This window comes from Aotus nancymaae, unplaced genomic scaffold (assembly GCF_030222135.1).
Source record: "Aotus nancymaae isolate 86718 unplaced genomic scaffold, 86718_ANA_hifiasm-v0.15.2.pri h1tg000008l, whole genome shotgun sequence".
Lineage (NCBI taxonomy): Eukaryota > Metazoa > Chordata > Mammalia > Primates > Aotidae > Aotus > Aotus nancymaae.
Window position 1 is genome coordinate 9,243,696 of NW_026988419.1, and position 18,766 is coordinate 9,262,461.

At 38.5% G+C, this 18,766-nt stretch overlaps 1 protein-coding gene across 11 annotated transcripts in view; it reads left to right on the forward strand.

Moving 5' to 3' along the window:
• Positions 1–18,766, forward strand: part of DOCK10 (dedicator of cytokinesis 10) — a 216,096-nt gene that overhangs the window by 179,300 nt on the left and 18,030 nt on the right. For 8 of the 11 annotated variants that reach the window (XM_064372929.1, XM_064372930.1, XM_064372928.1 and 5 more), the window contains exons 40-50: positions 252–376; positions 2,048–2,160; positions 4,352–4,489; positions 5,162–5,344; positions 5,870–5,980; positions 6,851–7,066; positions 8,479–8,536; positions 8,865–8,963; positions 12,729–12,835; positions 14,795–14,917; positions 15,055–15,168. In XM_064372929.1, the coding sequence (XP_064228999.1) occupies positions 252–376; positions 2,048–2,160; positions 4,352–4,489; positions 5,162–5,344; positions 5,870–5,980; positions 6,851–7,066; positions 8,479–8,536; positions 8,865–8,963; positions 12,729–12,835; positions 14,795–14,917; positions 15,055–15,168 (1,387 nt within the window). The remainder of the gene's footprint in view (positions 1–251; positions 377–2,047; positions 2,161–4,351; positions 4,490–5,161; positions 5,345–5,869; positions 5,981–6,850; positions 7,067–8,478; positions 8,537–8,864; positions 8,964–12,728; positions 12,836–14,794; positions 14,918–15,054; positions 15,169–18,766) is intronic. The other 3 variants (XM_064372937.1, XM_064372939.1, XM_064372936.1) reach the window with 1 other exon arrangement.

An 18,766-nucleotide genomic window follows, 5' to 3' on the forward strand; every position in this document is an offset into this window, starting at 1 on the left:
GATTTCATTCAAGGATCTGTTATTTTATATATTATCTTTCTGAACCCTATTTTGGCTTAAAGAAAATTTCTCCAAAAGTACTTTAAAAAATCTCTCTCATCGTGTCACCTATAATTAATATTTGTAATAAAAAGTTGCTTTCAAAATTAGTTTTTAGTATTTGACTCAATCTAGAATATTTGAATGAACAAATACTCTTTGGCTACAACATCCCCAAATAACTCTAACCACTTTTCTTATTTCATTTTCAGGATGCACTCCACTTCCAGTCATGAAGGCCATAAGCAGCACAGATCACAAACTTTACCTATAATTCGAGGCAAAAATGCACTTTCTAACCCCAAACTCTTACAGATGCTAGACAATACCATGACCAGTAAGTAAACCATAAATAATAGGAAAAAGATGGTTACCATTTTTTCTCTAGGTATGTGTAGGACATGAAATGCACTAAAACCACTGCTTTTAAGGTTTGCTGTACCTCTGGGAATATTTCTTAGAGGAAAGCCTCTAAGAAATAGAGGCTTTTTTTTAACCAGGGAGTGGTTAAAAAAAATGTAGTGCCCGATGGGGAAGAAAGGGCAGAGGCAAAACCCTCAATATGATATGTGTAGCACAGCTCCGCTGGAAATGAGTGACTTTCAGCATTGTGCAGGTCATGGGGGCTGCTGTCAACCAGATGCTTACTGCTTCCTCTGTGGGGAGGGGATAAAGTTGCCTATGTCCCGGAAGCAGCAAGGATGACATCTTGAATCTAGAGATGCACACACTCCAGCTTGTGAATGAGGGAAAAATGGAGGCCAGCGTTTTATAGCATATAATTTGAGGACTAAACTCTGACCTGTTTTCTTCTCTTGCCCAAATTCTTAAGGGACTTGGAAAGTCACACCCTACCAACTATAAAGTCTCATCAGACAGGTTTTAGTGAACTGTATATAACATGACTTACTTTCCAACCAAACTCTGGCATAACATCACATGACAGCTAAGGAAAGAAATCAAAATATTTTACCTTCAAATATGTTTGTTTCCTGTATCTGGAAACAGCCCTGCAGAGTTGTCTCTTGTGGGGAAAAATCTGCGTTCTGTAAAGAATCCCCTTTCCCTTTCCAGGTCTTTTTCTTGATCCAGGAGAGAATCAACTGAGAGTCTAGCACCTTTTTCAGTCTTATAAGAAACATTTACAATCTGTTCTCTCTGAAGTCTGCCATTTGGAGGCTTCATCTACATAATAAGAACCTTGGTCTCCACAATCCCTTATCTTAACCCAGACATTTCCTTTTTATTGATTCCAGGTCTCTATATAAACTATTTCAACCAATGGCCAATCAGAAAATCTTTGAATCCGCCTATAACCTGGAAGAACCCCTCTTCCACTTTCAGTTCTCCTGCCTTTCCAGTCCAAACCAATGTACATCTTACATGTACTGACTGATGTCTTATGTGCCCCTAAAATGTATAAAACCCAGTTGTAGTCCAAATGCCTTGGGCACATGTTCTCAGGGTTTCCTGAGGGTTATGTCACAGGCCATGGTCACTCATATTTGGCTCACAATAAATCTCTTCAAATATTTTACGAAGTTTGACTCTTTTCATTGATAGATTGTTAGCAATTATGGGCACATGGCCCACAGTTACTGCTTTGAAGGTATTTGCCTTAACCTATAAATACACTTTGTGACTTTCTGAGGGGACATAAAGATAGTCCACTGAGATTGTACATTTCATTTATTAGCCCAGAAGCCTAGAACTTGAGACAGCCTGATTATGAAAGAAATATGACCCTGTCTTTGGCCAAATTAACGGAAAACAACTCAGAAACAATGGAAACCCCACAGCTAATAGATGCAAAGGGCACACACACTAAAGACTCTAGTATTTTTAATTCAGCCAATAAAGAAACTGAAAAAACAAAAACATTTTTATTTAATAGCTTATTAATCAAATTGCCAGTAAACTTTGAATATATTGTAATGGAAGGAAATCCTTTATAGGCTGCAAAGCATTGTCTTAGACTTTTATGCATGTTTTACTTTGTATTTTGTAGGCAACTCCAATGAAATAGACATCGTGCACCACGTAGACACTGAGGCCAATATAGCTACGGAGGTTTGCCTCACTATTCTAGACCTGTTATCCCTCTTCACTCAGACTCACCAGGTAAATATGATCTTAACATTTTCTGCAAAAATGATGAAATGTAAGGTAGAAAAGCCATGTGAAGTCAAAAACATGTTTTTTAAAATTATTTATGAAATCAATTAACCTTATATAAATCAACCCAAGTGTGAGTGGAAAACATGTTAAAGATGAGATTTTGATTTTATCACAGGTTGATTAATGTTTGCTTGATATGTACATGTATGCATTTCACTATTGTCAAATAGTCTTTCTTCCTCATTTATCTTGCTTCACTCTCAGGCAAGCTGGGCTGAGTAAGAGTGTGACTCTGTAATTTTTCAGTAGAAGAGGAAGAGATGTATTAAATTTACAACTAGATCCAAAGAAAACTAATAATGTTGAGCACCTTTTTGTCTACTTATTTAACGTTTGGATATCTTTGACAAAATGATTATCACTACTTAGAATGGCTAAATTTAAAAAGAGTGACCATCCAAAGTTCTGGCGAGGATGTGGAGAAACTGGGACTCCCATTTACAGACAGTGGGAATGCAAAATGATAAAAACACTTGGAAGAACAGTATGGCAGTCTCTGAAAAAGTTAATCATACAGCTATCATATGACCAGCCATTCCAATACTATACTAGGTATTTACCCAGGAGAAGTGAAAGCGTATGTCCACACAAGGCTTTGTACACAAATATGCATGGCAGCTTTGTGCATATAGTATATGAGCACATACGTAACTCAAGTTATGTGCATATACATAAATTAAGTATACATCGACAAGTAGATAGATTTAAAAATCTGTGATTTATCCATACAATAGAATACTACTCAGCAGTTAAGAGAAATAAACTACTGATACATGCTATGACATGGGTGAAACCCAGAAACCAAATTTAAAAAGATTATATACTATATCATTCAGTATATATTATTTCATTTATATAAAATTTTAGAAAATGTAAATGATGAAAACAAAAAGCTAATCAATGGTTGCCTAGGGATGTGGAGGAAGGGTGGGAGGAAGGAATTACAAAAAAAAGTATTTATAAACTTTTGGGAGTGATGGATATGTTCATTATCTTGATTGTGGTGATCGTTTCATGGGTGTATGCCAGTGTCAAACATTAAATTGTACTCGTCACATGTGTTCAATTTATTGCATGTCAATTATACTTCAGTAAAGCTATTAAAAACATATAGAGCTCTACCAAATGAGCTTAAACACCTAGGCTAGCACATTAAGGACTGAGCCAGTGCTAGTTGTGGTGGCTTATTCCTGTTATTCCAGCATTTTGGGGGGCCAAGGCGGGAGGATCTCTTGAGCCCAGGAGTTCCAGACCAGCCTCGGCAATATAGTGAAACTTTGTCTTTATAAACAATTGAAAAATTAGTCAACTGTGGTGGCACATGCCTGTAGTCCCAGCTATTCAGAATGCCGAAGTGGGGGGATCACTGGAGCCCAGGAAGTGGAGGTTGCAGTGAGCTGTGATTGTGCCACTACACTCCAGCTTAGGTAACAGCGTGAGACCTTGTCTCAAAAAAAAGGAAAATAAAATGACTGAGCCAGGAAAATTTGGATTCTTCGAATAAAGTCTACACCGAACAGCATAATTATGCCAAGAAAGCCCTACTTTCAGGTGAAATGTCAGCATGGTGATAGAGAAAGCAATGACTATATTGATCCTTTATTGGGCCATGAAAATGTCACTCAAATCTCACACATTTTAAGGACTTTACTATGCCTTCGAGAATGTGTGACCTCATCTCCCATTTCTCCCCTGACCCCACCCCACTCACCATTGCACCAGATATTCTGCTTTTCTTTCTCAACCCTGAACTCACAAGCTCCTCTCCAAATCAAGGCCCTTGTACCAGCTATTTCTCCCCCACGGGACAATCCTCCCGGATCTCCCCAGGAGAGGCCCCTTGAGCTCTCTAATTTATCCATTAGAGAGGTCTTTGCTATCTATGGAAGTAATCCTACCCCCAGAGCAACTATTTGCAATTACATCATCCTAGTCTATTTCAATTTGTCATGTTTTTTTCAATCACTGCTATGTAAGCTTCACAGTAAACATGAACTGTGTCTCCTTATTCAATCTTTTATTTCCAGAACTCACAATTGTGCCTTACCACATGACAGGTTCACAATAAACATTTTTTGATAGAATGCAAATGTTCTTTCACTTATCCTGAGTAACATCTGCATTGAATTTCCAGAGACAACTCCAACAATCTGACTGTCAAAATTCGTTGATGAAAAGGGTCTTTGACACCTACATGCTCTTTTTCCAAGTCAATCAGTCAGCCACAGCACTGAAGCATGTGTTTGCCTCCTTGAGACTGTTTGTATGCAAGGTAAGGATCTTCCAGGTTTCAATGAAGCTTCGGTAGGATGACAGTAAACCCATAGGAATCCTTGCATCTCTCAGTAGGGAGAGAAGAAGGATTGTTTTTTTCAATTTAGGTTTTATTAGATGTTGATTCCTGGTCTCAAAATGAGTTCACAGCCTTGACAATTTGTCTGCTCAGATACCAGAAAGTATTAGCATCTAGTGACCAATTAGCATCTGGTCACCAGTTCTTTGAGTTATCGGTGTTTGTGTCATCAAATTAGGTAAAATGCACACCTTGAACTGGCATATTCATCCATGTGAAGTTAAAGATTCCACAGTAAAGTGGATACAGTCACCACCTTTGAGGATGCTTGTAAATAACACCTGTGATTTTAACAATATCAGGTGAATTGAGGTCATTTCAAAGCTCTCACTCCATTATTTTAGATTGTCATCAGTTACTGACACAAGCGATACTTACAATGTAGAGAATAATTATATCCAGGAAAAAGAGACAAATGCTAACATAGACCTTAATAAATTATAACCTCCTCACTTGCAAATGAAAAAAAAAAAAGACTAGGTTGAAACAAAAAAGAAGAGGGATTTTGTTCTAGGGAATTTTAAAATATGAGAATGAACAGAGCAAAACGAAGGCATGTTGCTCCCTTCACCCTTTCTTCCATTTCTGCAGTTTCCTTCAGCATTCTTTCAAGGGCCTGCTGACCTCTGTGGATCATTCTGCTATGAAGTCCTAAAATGCTGTAATCACAGGTCACGGTCAACTCAGACGGAAGCCTCAGCCCTTCTGTACTTTTTCATGAGGAAGAATTTTGAATTTAACAAGCAGAAGTCAATTGTCCGGTCCCACTTACAAGTAAGTGCTGCCAATGTTCATTAATGCTGTTGTTAAAACCACTGATCTGTTTCAGCAGTGCTTACAGCCGTCTGTCCTCAGGGCAACCCGTCACTAACTCCTCTACCAGAGTCCTCCTTAAAGACGCTGTAGCACTCAGTTCTGTTTAATAGAAGTAGCACAGCTGGGCAGAAATCAGCAGAGCCCTATCTCCACTTGTACTGTCCTTTCTTCTGCCAGGAAATAGAATCACATGGAATAAACAACATGGCTAGCTCTAGCAGGCCAAACCCCACCAAATTCCAAACCTAATTTTTTTTCTTCTAGGCATCCCAAGACTCCAAGATTCCTGCAGCCTCTCTTAGGTATTTAAGATTATAGGAAACACCCTAGATTTAATAATACCTTCTGGAGATTTAATGCATAAACACTTCTCTCATTGCACCTACAGGGAGAAACTAATAAGACATTTACCCAGCCCAGTGGATGTCTTTAAGAATACTATTTCTGATCTTATTTTTGAGAGTTCATTTTTTTCTCTTCCAGCTCATCAAAGCTGTGAGCCAGCTAATAGCCGATGCTGGGATTGGAGGCTCTCGGTTTCAACATTCACTTGCAATTACCAATAATTTCGCCAATGGAGACAAGCAAATGAAAGTAAGAAATGCTTGGTGGGCTTTTACAAAATAATTTTTAAAAAACTGAAGTGGATTCTTTTTGTGAGATATCAAAATTATAAAAATAGACCAGGTACAGTGACTTACGCCTGTAATCCCAGCACTTTGAGAAGCCAAGGCAGGACGATCGCTTGAGGCCAAGAGTTTGGGTTTGAGGCTGCAGTGGGCTATGATGGCACCACTGCACTCCAGCCTGGGTAACAGAGCAAGACCTTGTCTTTAAGACAAAAAAAAAATTAATTGTTTATTTCGTTTATTGAGACGTTGAGCTTTGAGCACTCCTCAAAGTAAACTATCAAGTTTATTGTTTGAATTGCTATTGACAGGCTATGCCCCTAGGCATGTTCTCAGAAATTTTAAGGACCATGGTAGTATCTTAGTAGAAAATCTCCTTGTTTGATAGTTCCAAATTAAGTCCCGCAACTGAATCTCTTTGATCAAGATTAAATCATATGCTTATCCCTAAACCAATCACTGTAGCCTAGAGGATCAAACAATACAATTGGTCAGGCCAGTGTTACGTGCCACCCATGATCCCTAGGAGCAAAGTCAGACCTGTTCAAATCACATGCACTAGAGCCAGGAAGGGGAATATCTCAAAGAAATCAGGATGTTTTACCAGAAGGTGTGCTTGAAGACAAAAGAATAGAGCCTCCTGAAATTTGTAATCTTCAAATGTGTATATCCACAGTCATAAAACACAGAATGCACATATATAGAGTGCACACATTTATGCTATATATGGAAGGTGCCAAACTGTAATGCCTAGCCATAATTAATAGCATCACTTGAAGTCAGTTAATTTACAGATTCTAAACAGATCATGACCCAGGCTCTCTCTTTTCCAAAGAACAGCAATTTCCCAGCAGAGGTGAAAGACCTGACTAAGCGTATAAGGACTGTTTTGATGGCCACGGCTCAGATGAAGGAGCATGAGAAGGATCCTGAGATGCTGGTGGATCTCCAGTACAGCCTGGCAAACTCCTATGCAAGCACTCCTGAACTACGGAGGACCTGGCTGGAAAGTATGGCCAAGATTCACGCCAGAAACGGAGACCTATCTGAGGTGATTAGCAAAGGCTCGGTCATTCACCATCAGTATTATCCTCTTTATCAAGAAAATTCGATCTTCATTCACAGCATGGACTAGAAAAAGATGCCATGTTTTTCCACTAATCTAGACTTCACTCAGTTATATGTTATATACAATAAACTTGCATATAGCATTCAAGGATACCTGGCTCTAAGTAATTGACATCAAATAAAGGCCAGAGTCAGTGGGGGCAACTGCAGGTGTATAAATTGTAATGCAGCACTGAATGCTAAAAACCTGAGGCTAAGGAGGAGTGTGGTAAGAGTGTCTGAGAATTGAGTCATTAATGTTCTGTGTTTTAAAACTTCTTCTCTGCAACTAGAGTAGAATGGGGAAGCTTGCCACCATAGTGAGTAAACTCAGCAGGGGGAAATCTGTCCTCATTTACAGCTAGTCTGAACTGGCCATGGAAAAATTAATGATCCTTAGTGCCACGTGAAGAGAGTCCACTGTGTGAAGATTATATGTTAACACTTAACTTTTTATGTCAGTTTCAATACTGGGTGGATCATTTGCAGCAATTCACAGCACCCAAGGGCTTCTGAGTACCAAATGGGAAGTTCTATTCTATTCCAGAACTGTGTTTCTTTGGGGAAGAGATTAATTTGTCTAGGATAGTTCTCAACTCCAAAGTTCTTCTAAACACATGTGGTAATCAGCGACTCTGGAATGGAAACCAGAAGGCTGGCTTGGCAGTTTAGTGAGGACAAGACTGAGAAGCCCTTGGGCTGCTCTGAAAGTGATGACATTCCTCCATGAAACCTCAAAAGGAAAAAGCTGAAGTCATTTGGAATCTTCAGCAAGTCAAGTTTTAATATGTGTTCAGCAATGTTCAGGGCTTCATAAAAGATTAAGAGTAAGATATAACATCACCCATATAATCTGGTTTGTGGGGAGCACAGGTGTTACATTAGGTCACATCTGTGAGGTGACCACTTTAAAGGCAACACAAATTCAGAGGGGCTATTCCTGGAGGTAAAAAAAAAAAGTTACTTAGAAAGCAGATTATTTTTATTTCCAATTTATATCTAGATATAGAGTTACAGTTTTAATTTTAAAAGAAGGCCTATGATTTTTTTTTTTTAATCTAGGCTTAGACATAAAGGAAGGAAGATAATCCTATGGGAAAATTCTTCAGGCCAGCTCCTTCACCCAGCTCCAAACTAATCAAGAACAAACAAACCAACAAAAACCCAAATGTTCATCTAATTCTTGACGGTGAATTTTTTTGGAAATACAATTGATTCTTGCTTTCAATTCCATGATTACAAAGGATCCTTCCGCATAGCATATTCTGATATGGAATACTGGCTCGCCTTGGATGATTAATGCTCATTATATTAAACTCCATCCCCTGAGCCTCTTTATTTTCTTTCTCGTTACAGGCTGCCATGTGTTACATCCATATTGCTGCTCTCATTGCAGAATATCTGAAAAGAAGGGGTAAGATGACCACGTGAGGAAGGCAAAAAGCCCAGATATCAACGCATGGAAGCCTAATAGATATAACGTATTAATTTTACATTTCATTAATCTGTTATGTTTAATTAAGTAATAATTGCTTTCACAGATACTTCTAATTATGCTGTACTTTTAACATTTTCAGTCTATCATGTCATTGATGTGTTTATTCCATGTACAGCAAAGGTTAACTGGATGGTCAGCTTCTTAGTTCAAAACGAGAATGCATTGGCTAACGATATGTAGTCTCAAAAGCTTGTATTAACATAAACATGTAGCAATGTCCTAACCTCATCTTGCACTACCATAGGTTACTGGAAAATGGAAAAGATTTGCACAGCATCCCTGCTCCCGGAGGATACCCACCCCTGTGATAGCAACTCATTACTAACAACTCCCAGTGGAGGAAGTGAGTGATCTAACTGCTCATTTACCCCAATGCAGAGGAAATCAACCTTCCGAATAAATTCTAGTTCAGTGAAACCTTCTTAAATAGATTCTTAGAAGCAAAAACTATCTCAGATCTACACAACTTACTCTGCCAAATACTTAAACTCCTGCCATTCAGAAATCCCATCCAAAATGTATGAAATTTAAATAACTGAAAAGTTGTCAGCAAATAGAACTGCATGTTCTCCAACATTCAAGTGTATGAGTTATGGCCATATTTAATTTAGCTACCAATCTGCATGCCAGTTTGCCATAGGGATTTTATTCTGAAATTGATAAATTGTTTGAAATTGCAAGAGGAAACTATTTTTATTTTTAAATATAACAGAAGTGTTTATTTCAAATAAAAAATAGGGCCAGGCATGATGGCTCATGCCTGTAATCCTAGCACTTGGGAGGCCAAGGTGGGCAGATCACTTGAGGTCAGAAGTTTGAGACCAGCCTGGCCAACATGGTGAAACCTGGTCTCTACTAAAAATACAAAAATTAGCTGCGCATGGTGGCAGGCACCTGTAATCCCAGCTACTTGGGAGACTGAAGCAAGAGAATTGCTTGAACCCAGGAGGCGGAGGTTGCAGTGAGCCAAGATCACACCACTGTACACCAGCCTGGGCAACAGAGTGAGGCTCCATCTCAAAAAAAAAAAAGAAAGAAAAGAAAAGAAAAATGAAGACATATACTTATACATATAATGTATATGTCAGACTTTATAATCAGCATGTTCCATTTCATTTTTCAAAAGTATAAACTGACAGTTTATAACATATGGTATATGGTACAGATTTCCTTTAGAAATATTTCATTGCTAATGTCTGATTTTTTGAAATTATAACGACTAAAGAGTTACTCTTTGCATAAAAAAATGGATGATATAGTTAACACATTTAATCTACATTCTCTTGCAAAAATTTGTTCGAACCCAAATTTTATGAACTGTAGTCTATTTGATAACACTGGTTTAACTTCCAAACGCAGTGGAAAATTCAGTGTACAAACAACAGAAATACATTTTTAGATGTGGGAAATCAAAATACTTTAAATGTAAATGGACTTTACTTGCTATATTTCAGAAACATAATTCATCCCTTATGTAAATTTAAATATTTGTATATTTTCTGAAAGGTCTCAGTAGATTTTCCATATAAGACATTTGAACCAAATGACCAAAGCGAACTGAGGAACAGTGAGGCTACTTGCTTGAGGACCTTGCTTGACGAAGAAGCCAGATGTGGCACCATGGCTCACGTCCACCCTAAAATTCAGGAATCTTCTTGCTTAGTGTCCCACTTCCCATTTAGCCTGATTTTTATATACAAGTTGTCAGAAACATCATTGCCTTATTTAACATGTCCTTCCTCATCTATTGCTTATCATAACCAGCTGCCATAATGTTCCATAAAGACTGTTTCAAATTCTAAGAACGAAATTGAAGAAAACTGATAAAAGCAGGTGTTAGTTTGAGAGCCTGTGGAAACTTATCTCCTAAAAAGTTGTGTGAATCTTTAATATTCAAAATGCTTTAAATGCCCAGTGTTAGACCTAAGGTGTTATGAGAATATAATGTGCCCATCAAGAAAAGGATATATTTGTTTATTAAACTTTAAACTTGGGAAGGTGACCATCTATGATACATTAACATATATCTGATGATACATAAGCTGATGATGTGTGCTATGATGCATTAGCATATTCTGATTAGCATATGTCATCAGCATATATGTGAATGTCATTGGCACATATTTGAAGCCCTTCATATACTTTGCTATTTTGATATTTTTGAGTCAAAGGAGTAAACTATCCCTTCCCTACAATGTGCACAGTGGTATGCATACAGGTGAATATGAGTGACCCCAGAAAGTACAGCTGCTTCAGTTGTACTTGTAAGTGATCATTGGTCGGGCGCAGTGGCTTACATCTGTAATTCCAGCACTTTGGGAAGCTGAGGCAGGCGGATCACAAGGTCAAGAGATCCAGACCATCCTGGCCAACATGGTGAAACCTCGTCTCTACTAAAAATACAAAACTCAGCCAGGCATGGTGGCACGCACCTGTGGTCCCGGCTACTGGAGAGGCTGATGAGAATTGCTTGAACCCAGGAGGCGGAGTTTGCAGTGAGCCAAGATCACGCCACTGCACTCCAGCTTGGCAACACAGCGAGACTCCATCTCAAAAAAATAAAAATAAAAAATAAACAAAATGATCATCATCCTGCAAGAAGTATATTGTGACTTCTACAATCAGCTCTCATATAGTTTAATATATGTTTAATATTATTATAAAAAGAAAATTTACGTAAAAGCAAGGATTAGATTGCAATAACTATTATATTTATAATTTCTAGCATGTTTTGGGGTGATCATTTAGTTACATAACCAATGAGCTGATTAATAAAAACAAAATCATTCCACAAAAGTATTAGCTATAACTTAAAAAGCACTTACTACATAGAAGGCACCACACTAAGCCCTGCCCCAGCAATATCTCAATTAGCTGCCAGTAACAAGTCTGAAAGTTAGTTGCTATTATCACCCTGTTTATAGCTGAGAAAACCAAGAGAAGCTAAATAATCTGCCCACATGTCATGGTTAGCTTGTGTCGGAGCCAAAGCTCAGGGGCTGCTGTGTCACTCCAGCTAGTCCTAGTCACTCACATTCCCCACCATTCAGATCTGCTCTCCTCTGGGAATGTTACCCATTATAAACTGCTTTCACATGTATCTGTAGAGACAGGCCTTTTTAAATTTTGGTGGCTAAGATACTAAGAAAATTTGAGAAGGTTTCTACATAATATAAAAGAGTGAAAATGACAAGTATTGGCCAGGCATGGTGGCTCATGCCTGTAATCCCAGCACTTTGGGAGGCTGAGCTGGGCAGATCACCTGAGGTCAGGAGTTCAAGACCAGCCTGGCCAACATGATGAAACCCCGTCTCTACTAAAAATACAAAAAATTAGCTGAGTGTGGTGGTGGGCATCTGTAATCCCAGCTACTTGGGAGGCTGAGGCAGAAGAATCGCTTGAACCCAGAAGGCGGAGTTTGCAGTGAGCCGAGATCACACCATTGCACTCCAGCCTGGGTAACAAGCGAAACTCCATCTCACAAAAAAAAAGCAAGTATTGGGCATTCTCTTGTCTTTTTGGGGGGCATAGGGGGAGAGATAGGGTCTCACTCTGTCACCCAGGCTGGAGTGCAATGGCAGGGTTGATAACCCACTTCAGCCTCAAACTCCTAGGCTCAAGCAATCCTCCTGCCTCAGCCTCCTAAGTAACTGGGATTACAGGCACCCATTACTCCACCCAACTACAAGCATTTTCTTTATAATGTGCTGAGTGTACCAGGTATTTTTTCAAATATTATGTTTTGAATCCTTTCGACATCCTTTGAAATAGATATTAATGTCCCCAGTTTAACAAAAGAGGGACACAGTCTCTGAGATTAATTAAACCAGAAGATTGGAACTACAGCATATACCACAAATCTTATGTTCTGTTTATGATCCCATGCTATCTCTTTATAAAAAGTGTCACCTGAAAATGATACAAAAATTATAAAAAGAAGAATATTGCTTGCCTGGCAGAGAGTATCAATAGTCATAATCTAACCATCTTGTTGATTGTGTGAGCTTTATAATACTACCAGTTGGTAACATCATGAAGAAAGGCATTATCTGATCTGAGTAAAATCTGTCTCAAATAATAATGTTGTATTCTTCTTGGTCCTCCCAAGGCATGTTCTCTATGGGTTGGCCAGCCTTTTTGAGCATTACACCAAACATTAAGGAAGAAGGAGCGATGAAAGAGGATTCCGGAATGCAGGATACACCGTACAATGAGGTTAGACCAAAATTATCTCATGTACAGTAACTAAAGAGATGCATTGGCTTGTGACATTAAGCTAAATAAGGAAGAAGCAAGCCTAAAGCTATTCTATAATGTAACTTAATTAGACAAAATGAAATGCAGGCTAAAATTAAGCCAAGATTAGTAGATACCAGACTTCAGTGAAAATTTAAAATAAGTTTACTTCTCTAAGATGGGCTCAAATGTATATTATCAGCTCTTCTATAAGACAAAATCTCCCGTCTTTTGGTAAAGGTGTTAAGTTTCGTGAACTGATCATAGCTTCTTTTCTAAAAGCATTAGCAAGTTTATTTACAAATGCAGTTGGATATAGAAGTTCACTAGTTTCTGCATAAAACCTTCTGTTATGGAACATAACCAGAGTTATTTTTCGTTAATTAAAAAAGAAACTTTCTGGCCAGGCGTGGTGGCTCATGCCTGTAATCCCAGCACTGGGAGACTGAGGTGGGTGGATCACCTTACGTCAAGAGTTCAAGACCAGCCTGGCCAACATGATGAAACCCCATCTCTACTAAAAATACAAAAATTAGCCAGGCATGGTGGTGGGAGCCTGTAATCCCAGCTACTCAGGAGGCTGAGGCAGGAGAATCGCTGGAACCTGGGAGGTGGATGTTGCAGTGAGCCGAGATCATGCCACTGCACTCCAGCCTGGACGACAGAACGAGATTCTGTCTCAAAAAAAAAAAAAAAAAAAAAAAACTTTCTACTGGGAATTACTTAGCAATAAATCTCGTGAATTAAATAGAACTCCTCTCATTAAGTAAGTAAAATATTTTATAAACTAATTTTTAAGACTTAGTAATACATAAATGAAAAAATTATGCAGAAAGTAAATTTTCAGATGAATTTTGTACGATTTTACATATGGTTCTACATCAATTTAGTATATATTGCCAACAGAGTAAATATAGTTACATATTTATGTTAACTATTTAAAATAATGTTTAAGAACCTTTTCTTAAAAGAAATTGTTGAAAATATTCCAACAATATTATACATTTCCTTTAAACCTTACATAACTTAACTTTATTCATTTGGAAATTTATTAAACCGCTAGCATATGAAAGAAATTGAGGTAAGGGCTGAAAAAAAAATAAAGCATAATTCCTGCTCTCAGAGAATTTAGAATCTTGAGAAAAACAGAGTTCCTACAGGGTGGTGAATGGCCAGGCAAAAACAGATGCCCAGTCACTAAATCTAGGTATCATCTACAATTGCAATTAAAAGGGGAACTTTGTTTTTACATGAAAGTGGTTGAAATGGCAATGAATGGAATGTAAAAGCTCTTCATATTTTGTGTGCTGAGTCTTGATAGGACTTGAAGGTGTGAAGGAAGAGAAGAAGGTTCTTACAGGTGCAGCTATAACACAGACAGAAGTATGGAGGTCAGAGTATTCCAATAATGGAGTAGTATATGGTATGGCCAAAGTACAAAGTCAAGGACAGAGCATTGAAAAAAGGAGTCACCAAAAGAGGGGTTGGTTCCTGATTGTGGAGCTTCTTGAATGCCATGCTAGAGTTTGGACAACAGTTTACATACTGGAGTTCCCACATAGGTTTAAGGCACTGGAGATCGCATCATCAGATTTATGTTTTACAAAGAAAGATTACTGGAGAGCAGCGATTGGAGAGGGAAACAGATTTGCTCAAAACTATTGCAGGGATCAGGGAGTACATAAGTTAGTAGCTGAGGGAATGGGAAGAAAATCTGAACGCATTTCAAAGACTTAATATAGCACTTTTGGGGCACTATTTAGGTAATGGTAATGCAGATAGGCAAGAATCCAAGATGACACCACGATCCCCTGCTGGGTTTTAAATGTCAGTAACAGAGGAAAAAGCTTGACAATGCAACAGTTTTGAAACCAAGTTCCAGGCATGAGCCACAACCTTAATCATGTAAAATCTCATTTCGATTGGGGGAAATCGCAGAATATCCTGGTGGAGCAGCTATACATGTGTGTGGAGTTTCTCTGGAAATCTGAGCGATATGAACTCATTGCTGATGTCAACAAGCCCATCATTGCTGTCTTTGAGAAACAACGAGACTTCAAAGTATGTATTCTAGCCCCCTAGAAGTTAGTTAAAATATCCTCTGTTGAATTGGAAACCACTTACAGTTTTCAAAATTAAAAAATCCCTATTTGCATATCAGCATCATCTTCATGAAACTCTTTCACTTATGGTTTCAGAAACTGTCAGATCTCTATTACGACATTCATCGATCATACCTGAAAGTGGCAGAGGTGGTGAATTCAGAGAAGCGGCTGTTTGGTCGCTACTATCGTGTGGCGTTTTATGGGCAGGTAAGTTCACCGGAAATAACATGGCCCATGAATTCTGCTGAGAAGTTGAATGTTGTCTTTCATTCTTTATAAGACATCTATGTGTGCCAATGAATTGAGGGGTGTGGGTGTGTCTGACTATACTTGAGTGTTTCTCTGGATGTGATGGTCTATATATTGCCCATAGGAATGAACTAAGTTGAGAAACAAGTGAGCAAAGAAATCCATGGGTTAACAGTGATTTCTAACTTCTTGAAGAAAGAGGGCACTTATTTTTCAATATTCTCTTCTTTCCAGCTCACCCCAAAATATCTAATTATAGGTTTATATCATATATTAAAGTGAAATTAAATTGAACATGTTTTAAGAAATAACATTCTTAATATCCTAGGAAATAAGAGAATTCTTAGGGGCTCCACCATATCAAACCTTTGATTTTACAATCACACAATTTCTTTTCTCTTATTTTCAAACTACCACTGTGTCTAGACAGAATACCAGATGGTTCTTTCATTTGCTATATTGCAAGTCAATGTAATTTCAAAGTTATCCTTCCCAGTTTACTGCATAAGCAATGAAGAAGATGGAAAATATTACTTAGCCACTGTATTGGTCTGAAAGTGGACATATTATAAATTAATTATGAATGTCTCTGAGCAGCATTTTCAATGGGATAAAGCCAGGCACCATTCATTTTATTTTCAGGAAGGCTTACAGCGCTATTATATTTCAGCAGACACATTTTAAACTGTTGCTCATGTGGATAAACAGCCCGTGCTTTTATTTTCAGAGTTGCAGTGGCTCTCAGACCTCATACGTCCTCTCCCCGCAATCAGTGTAAGGCACTATTGCACATAGCTTCTTGTTCTTCTCAGCTCCTTGTTCTTAAGGCTGCAGCTGAAGGAGTCAACTCCAGCATGGTCACTCTAGGTCACCTCCCACTGAAGTTGTTTGAAAAATTCGTACTTTCCTCTGCTCACCAAAAGCAGCTTAAAAACTAACTTCTGAATTAATAAAGATAGATACTTTTTACCTGGAAAGGAAAAATGTCACCAAGTAGCCACTTGTCACAAACAAATTAATCCAACCAGGATTTTTCTCAGGACACAGCAACATCAGGATAGTGGAGACAGAGAAACCAATGGTCTGAAAAATGGAGATCTGCATAAACAATCTATAGGGGGAAAAAAGCAAATTTAGACATTTTGGGGGTCCATGGAAAAGAATCTGAACTATCTGAAGTGAGAACATAGATGGGAGAGAGAGAAGTGTGGGAACATTCAGGAGAGGAAGACAGAGAAGAAAAAATAGTATTTTGGAGCCATTTTGGAAGCCATGAAGAAAACATACAATTTGTAACATTGGTGAAACATTAGCAAGAAAAATGGCAGAAAACGCTATGAGTCAGGAAGGGGATGTGGGAGTGGAGGAACTGAAAGAGAAAAACAGAGTTTCAAGGGAGATGGCCACAGGCTAACTCAGCAGCGCAGGAGTAGCACAAAAGATGTGCTTTTGGGGCCAGGCGTGATGGCTCACGCCTGTAATCCTAGCACTTTGGGAGACTGAAGCAGGCGGATTGTCTGAGGTCAGGAGTTCAAGACCAGTCTGGCCAACATGGTAAAACCCAGTCTCTACTGAAAATACAAAAAAATTAGCCAGGCATGGTGGTGTGCACCTGTAATCCCAACTACTTGGGAGGCTGAGGCAGGGGAACTGCTTGAACCAGGGAGGTGGAGGTTGCAGTGAGCCGAGATCTCACCACTGCACTCCAGCTTGGGAGACAGAGCGAGATTCCATCTCAAAAAAAAAAAAGGTGTGCTTTTGGGTCACCAAGACATGACCCTGCAATTCCTCAGGCATTCTTTCCAATGAAAAGTGAAAATCTACATTAATACCCTGGTCATGGAAACAGAATTGCCTACCAGATGATTTCTGCAACCAATCAATATCCGAGATACAGGCTCTAAAGAAGCTAGACGTGAATCACACTGCTTTTCAACTAGTTTTTAATGCAGATGTTTACTCTTTTCTTCTTTTGGTCTTGATTGTTCCAGGCCGTGGTAAGTTCTCACTCACTATCGCTCTCCATTTGCATGCTCTAACCCTCCTCACACTTCCCTCTGTATGGTTTTACTGAACCTTAACCATTTTGTGCAAATCAACATTTGGTACAAAGGGTGAGATAATCCTGCTTTCATTCATTTTTGGAATCATCTTGCATTTCTTTAACTAAGTTGTGTTTATGCCAGTTATCTGAATTACAAAAATGTATTCTTTGTCTTTCATACATGTGATCTTTCTGCCTAAAGGCAAACGTAATCTGAAACCCTTACATACACAAACACACACAGAGATAAGTATGGGTACCACGTATCTTAACTACATGTAATATAGACTTAGTATTGTAAATTGTCTACTTATTTCAGGCCACTATGAGTTGCAGCTTATTAAGAAGACCAAAATGGTCATAATTTTGGAAGTTGGAGTGATGGCTATTGGTGGGTACCTTTCGAGGATACTGAAAAAACTGTGCCTTTTTCAAAGGAGTATCTTAGAGACATGAGGGTCTATGGTGGTGAGCTCTGAACATCCTCAGAGGAGATGGGACTAATTCCCAACATAAAAGGTGAACCAGGGAATAAATCTTTACCCAGTAGTTTAGAGTAAGTCTCCAGAGATGCAGAAAGGAGCAAGGTAAGAAATTTGGAAAACAAGCCACATCTGAAATAACCTGCCAGTACCCGAAGAATTTTCTTCATAGTATTTTGAGCCATATGAAATTGCCTATATTCAGCTACTTTTTTATGTACAAAAATGGCAACTTTATATGGTTCAACGTAATTATTGTCAGTTAAGCTGGAAAGAGAAAACATTTAACAGCCACACATTGTCCATATTCAGTCCTGCTTATCTGACCAGTAGATACTTTTTTGTAATTCTTTAAATTCCTTCCCACATCCATATCATACCGGCATTTTCTATGTTCATTTATAAATTGGGGATCATGGGCCTTTAACTCACCTACTAAAAGAATACTTGAAAACCCCTGTACTAAATAGACTGAAGGGGGCACTGGGGAAGTATTGTGGGGGAGCTCCTTGCAAATGACCTAACTTTGTTCTTCTTTCAGACTCCTCAGTAAAGTGTGCTGACTTTGCACCTGATTTTTTTTTAATGCTGCAGTGTTCTCATTTGTCTACTAGTGAGATATAAAGATAAAAAATTCCAATCTGAGCTTAAAAGGCAAAGTGTTTTGTTAAATCCTCAGGCTAAGAACCTGCCTAAGCATGACACTCCGTAAGCTCAAACCCAACCGCCTTTGAACAAGGAAAACTAATGGAGGTCGTCCTGATAAGCAGCAAATTAGAGCCTCAGTCATCACTGCTTAGATGAGATTCAAATGCCTGTCTCAAGACACCACATGGAGAGTGAGAACTATGGGATTCCGCAGGAGCAGACAGCACACATCACACTCAATGATAAATAAATACCAAGTAGACTTGATAATTCCCCCAAATGTGTACAGAATGAAGGCTCCAAAGATTTAAGATAAAATCTTGACTACTTGATTAGCATAATCCCGATGGTCAGAAATAATTTCTTATTCATGATGGTGCTT